The sequence below is a fragment of the Panthera pardus genome, unplaced genomic scaffold (assembly GCF_024362965.1).
Source record: "Panthera pardus isolate Hobbes unplaced genomic scaffold, ASM2436296v1 HiC_scaffold_11, whole genome shotgun sequence".
Taxonomy (NCBI): Eukaryota; Metazoa; Chordata; class Mammalia; order Carnivora; family Felidae; genus Panthera; species Panthera pardus.
In genome coordinates, this window is record NW_026526666.1 from 29661503 (window position 1) to 29677637 (window position 16135).

General features: G+C 32.3%; 1 protein-coding gene across 10 annotated transcripts in view; it reads left to right on the forward strand.

Moving 5' to 3' along the window:
* HFM1 (helicase for meiosis 1) overlaps positions 1 to 16135 on the forward strand; it is a 96276-nt gene that overhangs the window by 32960 nt on the left and 47181 nt on the right. For 7 of the 10 annotated variants that reach the window (XR_008418672.1, XR_002071286.2, XM_019414142.2 and 4 more), the window contains exons 14-25: positions 2554 to 2597; positions 2705 to 2806; positions 3208 to 3353; positions 4252 to 4346; positions 4984 to 5117; positions 6087 to 6134; positions 9088 to 9183; positions 11024 to 11115; positions 13258 to 13364; positions 13456 to 13503; positions 14107 to 14204; positions 14288 to 14419. Coding sequence is in view for 8 of the 10 variants with exons in the window: in XM_019414142.2 (XP_019269687.2) it covers positions 2554 to 2597; positions 2705 to 2806; positions 3208 to 3353; positions 4252 to 4346; positions 4984 to 5117; positions 6087 to 6134; positions 9088 to 9183; positions 11024 to 11115; positions 13258 to 13364; positions 13456 to 13503; positions 14107 to 14204; positions 14288 to 14419 (1142 nt within the window). In the remaining 2 variants the exon portion in view is untranslated. The remainder of the gene's footprint in view (positions 1 to 2553; positions 2598 to 2704; positions 2807 to 3207; positions 3354 to 4251; positions 4347 to 4983; positions 5118 to 6086; positions 6135 to 9087; positions 9184 to 11023; positions 11116 to 13257; positions 13365 to 13455; positions 13504 to 14106; positions 14205 to 14287; positions 14420 to 16135) is intronic. The other 3 variants (XM_019414143.2, XM_019414150.2, XM_053892644.1) reach the window with 1 other exon arrangement.

Sequence of the window (16135 nt, forward strand, 5' to 3'; positions counted from 1 at the left end):
AAACTACTTGGGTGAATAAACTAGTTGATCAAGTTGGGTCATGTGACTTTTAGTGAGAAACACATGTGGCTGTCAAGCAGTGAAGCTTATTTTCTTGATCTAAAACTAACTCTGAAGGAAATTTTTAAAAACTTACAGAATTTTTTGTGTAGTGGTGGCATCATTAATACGGAATGACTATATAGCCTCCCAAAATGAATACTTAATAATTAGCATTTTGGACCTGAGCCTATTTATAGGAGTAAGGAACTAAAATAGTTAACCTTTAAACATCCTTAAAACTAATTTCCATTCCATCCTCTCCCTTTTCCTCTGTTGTCTGCTGCACACAAAGTAGCTAATTTTGTTTCAGATAATCATTTTCTTAAACAGAAGCATGTATCATACTTCTCCTTTTCTCATTTCCCACTCTTACCAAGTAACTCAAGAAAAATTGCTCTTTTAATTCCCTGCTGTCTTCACTCTTTGTCTCTCCTTTTTTTTTTTCTTTAGCCCCCTTTTTTATTCCTGTTTTTTTCAGGAATGAAATGGTAGTGTTAGAAACAGCATGAACTTAGTGACCATGATTTGGATTGCAGTGTTGCCACTTTACTGGCAGTGTATCATTGGGCACACCTCTCCATTTCAATTTCTTAATCAGTTTCAATTTCTTAATATGGGAATCGACTATCTGTATCACTATGTTATTGTGAGAATTAAATAAAGCAACATTTCTAAGACACTTAACAGTGTATAGCACAGAGTTTGTGCTTAATACCAACATGTCTTTTCCTCTTACCTTCTCTTCATTACATTATGAATCCTTAAAAAAATTGTGAATGTTATATTAGAAATAATGTGTGCTAGTGTCATCTGCAACAGTGAAATGGAAAAACACAAATTTGGTGGTTCTTAGACATAAATAAGAACCAAGCCCACCAACCTCCAAAATCTTCTAAAGTACCCAGAATTCCTTTTCAGATTGTCAAGAAACTCTCTTAACTTCCTCTTCTGTTGATTTAACCTAGTTTTCTTTCTTTCATATCTCAGAAGACTATAAACAACTATTTCTTATTTTTATCTTTTTTGGCTTACTAGTAATATAGTAGAGATTTAAAAATTGTTACTTCCTGTGAATATTTTTCAGGCAAATTATGGGAATAGACTTATATTCTGACCCATGAATGTAATAATCACCATTTATGTTTTTTTCTGGTGGAAAGTGAGGTTTCCAAATTCCTGTTTTAAAATGAGCTTCAGTGTTACAGCTGATAAAATAGGGACTTCTTTGTGTGTGTGTGTGCGCACGCGCGTGTAATTTGTACCCTTTTGGCAACCTCTTCCTGTTTCCCCCAGCTTCAACCTCTGGCAACCACTTTTCTACTCTGTTTCTGAGTTTCTTTCTTTCTCTTTCTTTCTTTCTTTCTTTCTTTCTTTCTTTCTGTCTTTCTTTCTTTCTTTTCTTCCTTCCTTCCTTCCTTCCTTCCTTCCTTCCTTCCTTTCTTTCTTTTAAGATTTCACATGGAAGTGACACTATGCAGTACTTGTCTTTCTTTTTTTGGGCTAATTTCACTTAGGACTATACCCTCTAGTTTCATCCATGTTGTCAAAAAAGGCAGAATTTCCTTCTTTTTTAAGGCTGAATAATATTCCTGTGTGTGTGTGTGTGTGTGTGTGTGTGTGTGTGTGTGTGTGTGTGTGTATGTCAAATGTTCTCTGTCCATTCATTTGTCTGAGACTCTTGTTTGGCTGCCTTGGTTATTGTGAATAATGTTGCAGTGAACATAGGAATACAGATATCTCTTTGAGATACTGATGTTTCCTTTGGATATAATTCAGATATAGAATTTCTGGATGATTTAGTAGTTCTATTTTTATTTTTTTTTGAGGAATCTTCATACTATTTTCCATAGTGGCCATACTAGTTTACTATTCTCACCAACAGTGTGAAAGGGCTCTCTTTTCTCTAGATCCTCTACATTTGTTGTCTCCTGTCATTTTGATACTAGCCATTCTAACAGGTGACATCTCATTATAGTTTTGATTTGTATTTATCCCTGATGTTTAATAATGTTCAGCACCTTTTCATGTATTGTTGGCCATTTGTGTCTTTTCTGGAAAAATGTCCTTTTAGGTCCTTTGCTCATTTTTAAATTGTTTTTTGATTTTTGTTTTGTTTTGCTGAGTTGTGAATTTAGGGATGTCTGAGTATCAAAGTTAGATATTCTTTACTTCTTGGAGCCCCCGGGTGGCTTAGTTGGTTAAGCATCTGACTCTTGATTTGGGCTCAGATCATGATCTCGCAGTTTGTAGGATTGAGCCCTCTGTTGGGCTCTTCACTGACAGTGCAGAGCCTGCTTGGGATTCTCTGTCTCCCTCTCTGTCTGCCCTTACCCCCCTTTCATAAATAAACAAACAAACAAACAAACATTTAGATATTCTCTACTTCTTAAAGATGATTTCAAACAATGATATTGTGAAACTGTTTTGATATCTGTACTTTCACAATAATTAATAAACTAAGAGTTTTTATATTAGTGAATAACTTAATAATTTTATGATTTTTTAAAATAGGTTACAGAAATGTGCATATTCCTTAAGAGATTCAAAACTGAGAGGTAGGTTTAGAGATTATTTTTGAACTGCATTTTCAGCTATAGATAAAAGGAATCAATTATTGATGCAATATTAACAGTGTATAACAGATTATATATTTCTGTTAAAGATATCTTAATCTATGGTGTTGCTTATCATCATGCTGGTATGGAGCCGTCAGATAGAAAAGTAGTTGAAGGAGCTTTCACTGTTGGAGATCTACCAGTTCTTTGTAAGTAAAACAAATTCTTGTGGCTATTATAAGATATTTTGGAAAACTATTTATTAAGAGAAAAAAAAAAAGAAAAAGCCTAATCATTCTGACTTATTTCTGCTTTTCTTCCAAGATTCTAAAATTATGTGACTACCCGTGCATACACATGCTACAGTAAACTTTTTGGCAGTTTTAGTTATCATGTTACTGAACACAGTGCTACTTCAAAAATAAGAATTTAATCGTTTTTAAATGTGTCATTATTTTGCATTGTAGTGTTCTTTTCCTCTTTGTTCTTCATAAATTCCCTATGTATGAGTTTTTATTACATTTATAAGAATATATATTTTATAAGAAGATATCTACCTGAAGCAATAAAGTTATAAAGCTTGAAAATACTATTTCTTAATCCGATGCAGTTACTACCAGTACTTTAGCTATGGGAGTAAATTTGCCTGCTCACCTAGTAGTTATAAAATCTACAATGCATTATGCTGGAGGAATGTTTGAAGAATACAGTGAAACAGATATTCTACAGATGATTGGTAGAGCGGGTCGACCTCAAGTAAGTGACAATGTTTATTTTGGTAACTTGTTTTAAAACGAGGTAAAAAACAAAAACTCTTTTTGTGTACTTTTTGTTAAACAGGAGATTAACATTTCCTATTTAGATTAAGTTTAAAAATAAATGTAATGGAAAATCTACTTTAATAGAAGTAAAACAAGTCTTACCAAAGGACACATACTGCTCTACTCCCTCTGAGTTTCCATTGGCTGATAGTTGGATTTATGAATGTGTGTATGCTGTTAATGCTTTTTTTGGTTTTGAGGGTTTTTGTTTTATTTTTTGTTGAATGGGGATGCTATTTGCATTTTAGATGGGACAGTGTTTCATTGTGTAGGACTGTCATAACTTGCAAAATGTGTAGTATCCCTGAGTCTTAGCACAAAATGCCAATAGTGGTCCCCAGGTATTGTGACAATTAAAAATTGGCCCATATATATTACAAAACATGTCCTACTCTAACAAATACTTATAGAAGTCATTCGTATGGGTAGTAAGGGAACATGTAGGAAAAATAATTTTTCAAAGAATGTCAAAATACTATGTTATCCAAATCCATGATTTTTATAGGATCAATTAGATTATATGTAAAGTACACCAAATCTTATAACTTTTATCCAGTTGCCTAAGTTTGTTTTGATTTTACCATTGCCAAAATTATATTACATTGAAACCAAGTGATAGTTTTGCATCTATACTCTTGGAAGGTTTTAAATTACATTTTCAGTGAACATTCAAATTCAGAAGCATTTTTAATGCCCTTTTGACCTATTGTTTAAGACAGAGACTGTTTAATATAAAATGAAATTCATGAGTTATTGAAGAGGACTGGTACCAACATGTACTCTTTTTTACTACATTTCTCTGTGTCTGTGTGTGTGTGTGTGCTTTTTTCCAGTTTGACACTACAGCTACTGCAGTTATTATGACTCGGTTAAGTACAAAAGAGAAGTATATTCAGATGTTAGCTTGTAGTGACACTGTAGAAAGCAGGTAATACAGAAAATATTCTAAAAAGATGTTAATATAGCCTATATTTTTACTTTTCACATATAAAAGGAAATTTGATTAGGAGATTTTCTAAGGCTATTTTCTTGAAATTTTTCAATAATCTAAGTGGAAAGTTTGTATCCTTTTAAGAAACTTAGTAGTAAAAAAAAAAAAAAGACAACATAATATTTTCATCCAGTAGTTTCTTAGCATGTGGTAGCATGTATCCTTGTTATAAAAGGCCAAATTAGTAATAAGAGAAGACTATAATTTTCACATCTTTTTACATCTTTAAAATTTGTTTAATAATAGATAGGCAATCTGGGACCTTTTAGTAAAGTATATAATTTTAATACTCTGGGAGAAAATTCACTCCCCACTCTTTTTTAAGTAATAATGTCTTCTAGAGGCATGTAGTAGAGAAAAATCTATAAATTTTTAACAGTTTAACTCGCTTGTTAAAGTTTTCTCTTATATTTTGAAAATTAAGTTATCTTTCATGAATTTTTATATAGCAATGAGTATATTATTCAATTATATTATTGAATTATTCAAAATATTGAAGTTTTAAAAAAGTAAGGGTTATGGCATTGAAATACATGTTACTAAGGCAAAGTTTTTTTGTTTTTTTTTCTGTTAGTTTACACAGACATCTTATTGAACATTTAAATGCAGAGATAGTGCTGCATACCATCACAGATGTGAATATTGCTTTGGAATGGATACGATCAACTTTGCTTTATATCAGAGCCTTGAAAAATCCATCTCATTATGGTTTGTTACTTTGATTTGAAAAAGTAGTAAATTTTTCAAGCCAGATGGTTCTATATTTATACTATTAGGCATAGTATTAGGTCACAGAATAGATTAAAGACACTAGTAGGTAACAAAAGCAAAAAGTAATAACATTCAGAAATACATTTAGAGGCAAGAGTAGACAAATGTGAGAAATCTTTATCTTTTATGCTTCTGGTCTTTTAATAAGGTTAGAAATCAGCACCATTAAAAATAGATCTTTTAGAAAAAAAAATTAACTCGAATAAAAATTTAATATATGCCTAAAATTATTTTTAAAAGTTAAAATAAAAAATTCCTGAATTTTGTCTGAACTTATGTTCCCATCAAAGTATGTAGTACTGCTCTTGCTGCTGGAATTTGAATCCTGCTTCTAAAGCTAATATACATGTGGTTATATTGCTTCTAGAGGGTTCTTCATGTGGTACAGATTATAAAGTAAAAATACTTACAATTGCTGAATATCAAATTAAAACCTGACTTGCTGCAGTACTATTCTAATGCACACACGTTTGAAACTTTAAGATCTCCTACCTTTCCATTTATTTGTATCTTCTGTAATTTCTTTCCTCAACATGTTGTGGTTTTCAGAGTAGAGATCTTTAATTAAATGTATTCCTGAGTAAAAAAAACCCCAAAAACAAAACAAAACAAAACAAAACAAAACAAAACAATACAAAAAACTTTAAGATCTCCAAGGGAAAAAAGTACAGAATGCCTGGTCATGGTTATAAAATATGCAAAAGATAGTCAATTGATATTGAAAGGATTTCACAACAGTGGTTATCTTCTGTAGATAGTTAAGCCTTGCTTTAACTCAGTAAGCTATTTTTTTCCCAATTTAAGATTTAGATTGTTCTTTTCTAGTTAACCAGGTGTAAACTGAGCCTATAAAGTGAGTTAAATCCTCTCTATTTTATTTTTTATGAATTTTCATAACTTATATAGGTTTTGCATCTGGATTGAACAAAGATGGAATTGAAGCAAAATTACAAGGTTAGATGTATTTCCTTATAAAAAATTATATTTTACAAAGTTTAATGAAAAAGGTTAGAGTGAAAGTAAGAATACTTTTTGGTAAATTATTTTTTAAAAGTATTTTTAATTTAAAATTTAATTTAAAATTATTTTTAAAAAGTAAACTTGTTTCTTCCAGAAAAAAAAAATGAACTATTTCTTTTTCACATGCAAATAAAGTTTATAACATGTACTTTTTTTCTGAATTAGTTAATTAATTCTATCAAAATATCTTCCTTTGTAAAATATGTTAACTTGGTTTGTTTTTATTTTTACAATGATCCTTGACTTTGAAAATATTGGCTGTAGATACACAACTCTTCATTTTTTCTTTTCTAGTTTAATTTTAATTGAAAATATAAGCCTACCTTGATTATGGGCTTCTTATCCTAATTTGTGCTAATGGTATATTCCCATCAAACCCTAGCTTCATTCTAATTAATCACTCAATACTTCATGATCTCTCTTTTAAGATGTCAAAAGATAGTTGAGCATTTATTAAGATTAGAAATTGTTACCTTTTCATTGTATTGAGACTCTCAGTAGAAGAAAAAATGTTAGATTCACTAAAAATATTTAGCCATTTTTGGGGTACCTCACTGGCTCAGTCAGTAGAGCATACATCTCCTGATCTTAGAGTTGTGAGTTCAAGCCCCAGAGCTTCATGCTGGGTACAAAGACTACTTTAAGAAAAAAAAAAAAGGATCAAGGAATAGATATTCATCTACAGAGCAACAATACTAGTCTGGGCCTTCACCTGGTGTAGATCTAAAAATATTTAGCCAACTTTTATTTATTCTTTACTTGGATATACACATATGCATATTAAAATGCAGAGATAAGGATGAAGCAGTAAAACTGTATTGATTAAAGAATAAATATATTATTGAGGCGCCTGGGTGGCTGAGTCAGTTAAGTGTCCAACTTCGGCTCAGGTCATGATCTCAGAGTTCATGAGTTCGAGCCCCGCATCGGGCTCTGTGCTGATAGCTCAGAGCCTGGAGCCTGCTTCAGATTCTGTGTTTCCCTCTTTCTGCCCCTCCCTCATTTGCCCTCTGTCTTTCTCTTTCTCAAAAACAAAACAAAACAAAACATTAAAAAATTAAAGAATAAATATATTGTTGAAACAAGGTGATAAGTAATAACATATATTCATAATGCTGCTGTTGAGAAACAGATCTATAAAATAGTTGTATTGTCCTTTACTGGCCAATTTTGAATGGAGTTTTTTAACACATATTTTGATCATAAGGAACACAAGAAATCAGAGATAGTCCAAAAAATGTCTTGCTATATTTTGACAACTATAATTTAATTAAGTTTAATTTAGTTTAATTAAGCCTTAATTTAACTTCGTTAAATTAGTAGAACCACAGTTTATATTTGCCTTATCTTTGGTCATTATAGGGTAGCTAAGTTTGCTTATAAAGAATAGCCAAGTTTATTATATAACTGAATATAATGTTTTGGTATCCTTGGAGATCTGCATTAAATCTTAGAAAGGATCCTTTGTTTTCCTAAGTTTGTTATGTTTTACTCAGTATGCCCCAGTATTGTTATATTGTTAAATATTGCTAAATATTGTTATATTTGCTTAGTATGCTCCAATAGCTCCCTCATCACTCTTAGAATAAAATGCAGACTTTCCACCAGAGCCCACAAATCCTTCTTGATATCTCACTGCCTGTTTCTCTGATTTCATCTCTTGTCACTTTCCCCCTCCTTCATTCTGTCTCTAAATTGGATCTCTTGTTGTTCCTTAAACACACCAATACCTGAAATCTTATTGTTAAACTGTGTACTGATTGTTTCCTTCAGTAAAATGTAAGTTCTTTTGAGAAGGAACCTTGTCTTGTTCACTGCTTTAAACCTAAAGCTTAGAATAGTGCTCTCAGAATGTAATGTAATAAGCATTCCTTTGACTGATTAACTTACTGAAAGTTATTAGTAAAAAATTAAGAAAATTAGCAAAGACCTCAAAGCCTTACTTAAACAAATACTTAAAACTATCAAGCTGCCTAAGCAATGTTGCTTAAACTGAAGTGTTTCTCAAAGAATTTTGCCTTCCAAGAGCTGTGTTTTTGTGAGTGGCTACTCTCTTTAAGATTGAGCAGGTTGTGGTGTTTTCACTCCCTGCTCTGAACAACCTCCAGTCTTCTGAGCTTTATAGCATGGAACAATGAGAGCACTGTAAGCAGCAGGCTACTATAATTGCTCTGATCTTCATCAGTCAATGAGAGTGAACTTCCTGTTCAAAAGTTCCTTCCAGGTAGCAATAGTAGCATTTTAGAGATGCTGAAGTAAGTACTAAAAGCATCAGCTGATATGTTCTTAAGTGGCGAACTCAGAAAAGTGGCAAACTCAAAAAAGTGGCAAACTCAGAGGAGGGAAAAGACTGGTGTTTTTTTGAACAATCTTTATAGATCTGTTTGACTCTATACTTCATGTGTATACATGTTTGATAAAAGTTTAAAAAAAAAAAGGAAAAAAAAAAGAAAACCATGCCATATTGGAAGTCAGATAGAAGGTGGTTGCAAAGACCTTGAGCAAGTAACCTAGCCCTTTTCTTTGTTTCCTAGCTTGTATATCAAATAATATTAATACTTAACCTCATTGTGTTATTTTGATTAAATGAGGAAATACAAATTTCCTTATTAAAATGAAAAGTTCCAAGTTGTAAATGTTATTTTATCACTTAATGAATGTTATTTTGATTATTTGTATTATTGTTACTGTTAGAAACAATACTTTTTAGCCTATTAGCTGGCTCTTTTGTTTAATGAGTTTTTTCTTACCACTTAAGTAGAGACTATAGTTTTTCCCACAGCAAATATACAGAAACACAACTTTAGCATATTTGATTATCAATTCTATTTTGTGCTACTCCCTTATCTTACTAAAATAGAAAAATATGTTTCTTATTACTGAACAGAATTGTGTTTGAAGAATCTGAATGATTTATCATCTCTGGACTTGATTAGGATGGATGAAGATGTTAATTTCAAACCAACTGGTAATTTTTCCATCAGTTAGTAAATTTAACACTTGCTTAAAACTAAATTTTAAAATATGTTCTACTAAAATTTAGATGATGCTAAAATTAAATTGTGATCTCAGTTAAATATCTCATTAAATATCTTGATGATAACAGGGTATCATTATTGTTAGCATGATCTATTTATACTGTATGAGTCCTGTTTATAAAATTAATAGAGCTTCTTTTTGGCAGGCACAGACTTTGTCTTCACTGATTCTGGTAACTTGAGTTGAAATACTCAAATCTTAGGGTCATTTCAAATCTCTTATAACTTGTAGATGCTCTTTTGCCAGTTCTTTGACTCATTTGCTTCATGGCTTCCTTTCTAAGTTAATTTTATCCCTTACCTAGGAAACTTTCATCCTTTCTAATAAGCCAGCAAGTATCAAGTCTTTTCTCAAACATTTCATTTTCTCTGGCAGGGAGAAACCTTTTATTAATTTATAAACATCTAGGATAAGAGGAGCATCTTTAAATGTATCCTACGGGTTAATGTACTAGTTCCCATGGTAACCATAGTCTCTATATCTCACACACTGCTCCCAGATGCTCCCTTTTATGAACCACTGCATCACCTACATTTTGGCTGAACAAATCCATCAGGATCCTAATTGATAAAGTGACTTCTAAGCTGCCCTGGTTACTTCTCTATTCTTGATTCTTAGTTCTTTCTACTCTACCATGTCCTTGATGCCTATATGTCTGATGGGATGTCAAATTCTTCCCTTCTTCAGCAAAACCTGTAGCACATACATAAATGTTAGCCCTTTCCTTGAGAAGCAGTATGCCGTTTTTCTCTTCCCAGCTGTTTTCTTTGTGTGTGTTCACAAGGCTGAAATTCTTTGTAATGCTTTTAACAACCTGTAATTGAAACCAGTAGCTTTTTAAATGAATTTCATTTCATCATTTACTCACCCCCACTCTACCCATCTTGCTACCCCCAACCAACTCAAAGTTCTATTTCAAAACAATTTATTTTCAAACTTCAGTTTAATTACAATTTGCTTTATAATTTTAAGTGGTCCTCTGTTATTTTACAAATCAAATCCAAAATCTAAACTCCTTTACTAGTATTTCCAGGCTCTTCAGGCCTTCATAGTTTATTATTCATCATGGTTTGGCAATAAAAGTAGGCAGTATTTATTTAATGTTAGGCACTCTGCTAAGTACTATATATGTATTACTGCATTTAATCTTCACAAAAAATCTATGACATACGTACTTCTGTTATCCCCACATTACATTAAGAAACTGGTAAAATAACCTGCACATGATCCATGATCACCTACTTAGCAAGTGGTGGAGCAGTGATTTGAAGCAGGTCAGTTTGACCTGAACGCACAGTCACTGTTAAGCCATATCTCTTATTACAGTGTTCTAAAGATAGTCTTTTTTATTTTTCTAAAGATAGTCTTTTTAACTTTACTCCTTTGATAAACAAGTCTTGATTTTTACTGAGGTCATGACAGCTTTATTTTCTTTCTGCCAAGGCATATTATTTTAAAATCCTGCTCAAGCCCCATTTTCTCTACCAAGCCGTCCCACACTGACCATTCTCTTAGGTTTTAATTTCCTCTGAACTTAAGGTTGTATATATAAACATTATCATTAACTGGATTTTGTCCTCTAGTCTAGCTATTTTGCATGTAGCCATCTCCCTAGTCAACCTATAAATTCCAGACACTGTGTCTTCGAGATTTTTTGGTGTGTCTTTTTACCTGATGCTGTTATAGGTACAGAATACATGTTAAGGAATCTTTGTTAAACTGATGAAAAAGCAGGTTGCTTCAACTGATGGAGTCAATGTTCCTTTTTTCATCTTTTTCCACAGAGGCAGGAAGATTGATGGCTTGGTATTATATTACATTTGAGACAGTGAAGAAATTTTGTACCATCAGTGGAAAAGAGACTTTATTAGATCTGGTAAATTAGTTGTCACTAGAAAATAAATATGTAATGACATAGTATAAAATAATATTGGGGAAACAACTAATTTGCATTATCTCTTGCAGCTTAAGATTGAGCAGATAAGAAAGCATTTCTTTTTTTTTTTAATTTTTTAATGTTTATTTATTTTTGAGAGAGAGAGAGAGAGAGAGAGAGAGGAGAGACAGACAGACAGAGCCTGAATGGGGGAAAGGCAGAGAAAGAGGAGACACAGAATCCAAAGCAGGCTCCAGGTTCTGAGCTGTCAGCACAGAGCTGGTTGCGGGGCTTGAACTTGGCGAAGTGTGAGATCATGACCTGAGCCGAAGTTGGATGCTTAACCAACTGAGCCACCAGGCGCCCAAGAAAGCATTTCTAATAGTGCTTATGTCTTCCAACCTTATATACCTTTGATCATTAGATATGGAATATTACTCTTTATAATGTATTTTCAATTGTATTTCTGTATCAGGGCTAAGAAAATTTATATACATAGCCGAAGTATGGATGGAAACTGCCTTTCAATTTATGTGATAATGCCAATTACCTTGGTAGTGGCTACCAAGTATACTTTGTTGAGAAGGATCCAGGATGATATGGCATGATATATTAGGCCAGTCTGCTGTGAATGACGGATAGTGAGGGGCAAGTGTGCTATATACTTGTAATTCTTCCCTAAATCTTTTGCATAAGAATAACAATAATAGTAGAAATAGAATAGTATTGATGATAGACCAGAGAAAAGCAGTGATTGTGGAGAAAATGGGAGTGAAAACAAGGTTATACTGAGATATCAACAGGGGGGACAACTTTGCAGCTATAGCAGTAAATAGTACCATAATCATGTTGTTGATACCCGACAACTGTATTGGTCCTTTCTCTCTTTACAGGGGACATGAATATGCAATAAGATATTTATTTTTATTCTCAAATTTAACCATTATTTTTTTAAGTTTATTTATTTATTTAGAGAGAGAGAGAGTGCACAAGCAGGGAAGGGGCAGAGAGGGAGAGAGAAAAATCCCAAGCAAGCTCTGTACCATCAGCACAGAGCCAGATACAGGGATCGAACTCAAAAACCGTGAGATCACAACCTGAGCCAAAATCAAGAGTCGGGCTGCTTAACCGACTGAGCCACCCAGATGCCCCAACCATTAATTTTTATTTAAAATATCTACGTTGATTACTGAGATAAGATTATTATATGAAAAAATGCACAAAATTGATGAAAAATAGAATGCTTGTATTTTATGTAAATATTATTCTTAACTAAGAAGAAATCAAGAATAATATTAAATTCACTTAATATTTAATATTAAACTAATATTAACTTAACTCATCTTAATTTGAGTTCAGTAAGTGTGTAAGAGAATTAGAAGGGATGTGAGTTTCATGTTACAGATATGAGAAACCAAAGTACAAAGAGTGCTTTGCTCAGTCATCTGACAGAACTAGGCTCTATAACACAAATTTTTTAATATCTAAAGTACTCTTTTCATTACAAAATTAGTCTCAATCAGGATAATATTTTGCAAACTACAGAAGGGTGAATAATAATATAATAGTAGTAGAAATGAAAGCTACATTTATTGAGTGCTTACTATGTGGTAGGCATGGGACTGAATATTTTAAATTTTATTTTGTTAATCTTTACAATTTTATTGGCATAGTCCCAGTGTGTAACATAATGTCTAGCATATAACAAGTGTTTGTAAACACTTGTTAATGAATGAATGAGTGAATGAATCCTTTAAAAAGCAAAATATATAAAGTAAATCTTTAATTCTGTTGTGCTAAATGACAAAGCTGTGATGTCCCAAGGCAGCATGAAAAATAAGTAAATACTGGGGTGCCTGGGTAGCTCAGTTGGCTAAGTGTCTGACTCTTGATTTCGGCTTAGTTCATAAATCTCACAGTCATGACATTGAGCCCTACGTCAGGCTCTGTGCTGACAGTGTGGAGTCAGCTTGGAATTCTCTCTCTCTCCCTCTCTCTCTGTGGCCCTGCTTGCTCTCTCTCAAAATAAATAAATAAACATTTAAAAAATTAAAAAAAAGAAAAAGAAGTAAATACATAGAGTATGAAAGGAAAGAAGTAAAGAATGGACATAAATGAATGAGCAAATGTGAAATTTTATAGGTCACAATGATAGCCAGCTGCAAGGAATTTGTAGATGTGCAGTTAAGGATAAATGAAAAGAAAACATTGAATACATTGAACAAAGATCCACATCGGGTAACTATCAGGTATGGAAATATGTTTTAAATAACTTTTAAAAGGTTTTATTTAGTTAAAATAAGTAGTAATAAAAGTTTTGCCTTGTGTTTTTATTTACAGATTTCCAATGGAAGGAAGAATTAAAACAAGAGAAATGAAAGTAAATTGGTAAAGATGATTGTTACATGTCTTAAAATACTGACTACTGTTTGTGATTCATATTTCTGAAAGTTTTTTTTTTTAGTTTTAAGCCTTTAAATTTGTTTTCTTTAATACAAAAAGAACATATTTACATAAAACAAGAATACATATCAGAATATAGATGTGAAATTAATGTCCAAAATCTCTTAGACTTCAGTTAAAATAGATAATTTGTGATTCTTTTTTTAAATCAACAAACGTTTTTTTGAGAGTGTGTTCTGCTGAAGCAAGGTAAATGACAGAAAAGAAGCTAAGTTTTTCATCATCAGGAGCTTTCAGGTTGGCTGGAATGAGATTCATATATATAAAGATAACAGTATAGAAACACAAGTAATAAATGTGTATTGAATGTTAGTGGCATTCTGGGAGAGACAAAGAAGGGGACTTTTAGACATTGGAAAGAGAAAGTCAGCAATGACTTGTGACAATAATGATATGAGGTATAGAATCATCTAGTGTCACAGAGATTAAGGCAGAGAGGTATTTAAGAAGAGATAACTTCAATAAATGATATCAAAAACTATGAGATAATAGTTTGTAAAAGGAAATCATGAAATTTCTTTCCCTCAGCCTTATTCAGGCTCAACTAGGATGCATTCCCATACAAGACTTTGCTTTGACCCAAGATACCTCGAAGATTTTCAGAAATGGCTCACGAATTACAAGATGTATGTTACAGGATTAATGGATTTTTCAGTATTTTTTCCAGTAAACTAGTATACTAGATTTAACATCAGAAAATTTTTTTTAGGGTTGTCAGATTTTGTGGCTGTTCAAGAAAAGAAGTTTGCTGTACTGTTGAACAGTTTGATTTTAGCTAAATGTTTTAGATGTAAACTTTGGGAAAACTCTCTGCATGTATCAAAACAGCTGGAAAAAATTGGTAGGTACCAAATACAGGCAGGCAATTTGTCAATGTCTGCAGTTTATTTTATTTTTTATTGTTAGGAAAATTATTCTGTGGTGTTTATAGACTTTGAGAAAAAATGTGTTTGTAGGCCTAAATAAGTACTGTACTTCTCTTGAAAATCTGATTTTTGTTTCCTCCTTGAAGGATTCTATTTGAAATCAATTGGGAAACCCAATAAAAGTGAATGCTCTTATTTTTAAATTTGTTCTCAAACCAAGAGTGAAATTTTGTTTTAGTGATTGGGTAACTCTGTGTTGCTCTCTCTTCCACTTTTATGATTATTTTGGTTTGATCTCAATGATAAGTTACAGAGCTAGCAATCCTGGCTATTCCTAATACATTACAGAAAATTACGCCATCTAATTATATCTTAACTTTTCCTCTTTTTTTTCAGTAACAGCACAATATTTGTACTTATCTTCATAGAGACTCTGCAGACAAAAGATTGTGCCTAATTATTTCCTATCTATTGAGATCTAACTTGGGTATGAACTGAAAAACTATGGAGTATGTCAGTTACAAAGATTAGGGTATAACTAAAGTCCTCTAGAGTTTTCCAGCTTGGTGCCTTTGACTTTGTGACCCTTACTCTTTCCTAGATACCTAGAACTCTAAGAAGAAGAGAGTTGTTATATTCCATGACTGACAGCTTTGTTAGCTTTATAATTTTACGTGCATCTTGGGGACATTAAAAAATTATATAATGGGTTATTAGGGCTTGTCTCATTATTCCTTAGAACAAAGTTCTCCAGCTATTTTGTGAGGAAGTCCTTTTTTATTTCCTTGAGGTTTGAAATTAGTGGGATGGCAGAGGACTAATTAGTCCTCTGGGGGGGGAAATAGAAACTGGGGGGAAATAGGGATTGGCTGGTGAAAGTAAGGTCAAATTAGAGGAAACGTTCCTGACATTAAGGTTCACCTTTTTGTGGAGGTCCTGGCAAACCAAATGCTGCACTCATCTCACAAAGATGAGTTCTAAATTGAGAAGGAGGTTCCATACAACATTAGGAAATGGCAATTTATAGAAAATTTTGAAATTAGATTAAATGATTACTAATAAAATTACTAATGAAAAAGCCAGCCTGTCTGACTTTTTAGAATATTGTCAATCAGGGATCATTTGCATTCTTTCCCTTCCAAATTATCAAACACTAATGTATTTTTCATACTTAGTACAGCTGAAGAGAAGGAAGCAAAAATCACCCAGCAAAACTCATATAATAGAAAAGTGAGGGAATCCAAACAAAAAAGCAAATCTAAGTTCTTATTGAGTATCGGGGAAAAAATGAATGCATATTGATTTTCAACAATGTTTATAAAAAATTAAAATTCAGGAAAAGTTTTAAAGGAAAATGAACATGAAGGAATTATTAATACTAGGAGTTGTATCTTACGAATGAATAAGAGAAATTCCCAAGGATAGTTAAGGATCTGGAAAAAGAATAGTGTAATATTCCCACCAGTAATGTATGTGCCTTAGACAACATGGTAATATTTTGGAACTTTGTACTTCTGACAGTATCTCCTATTTGGGGGTTTGGTTAAGTTCATTTATGAGTGTAAGAATTTTAAATTCCAGTTTCTTAAAGCATAAAGAAACAGGGAAGATACAAATATGGAAATGAACTTGATGTACTTGAAGAACAAAATTAAAACCAATGTGACTAGAGAGTTAGTCAGCAAGAGAAT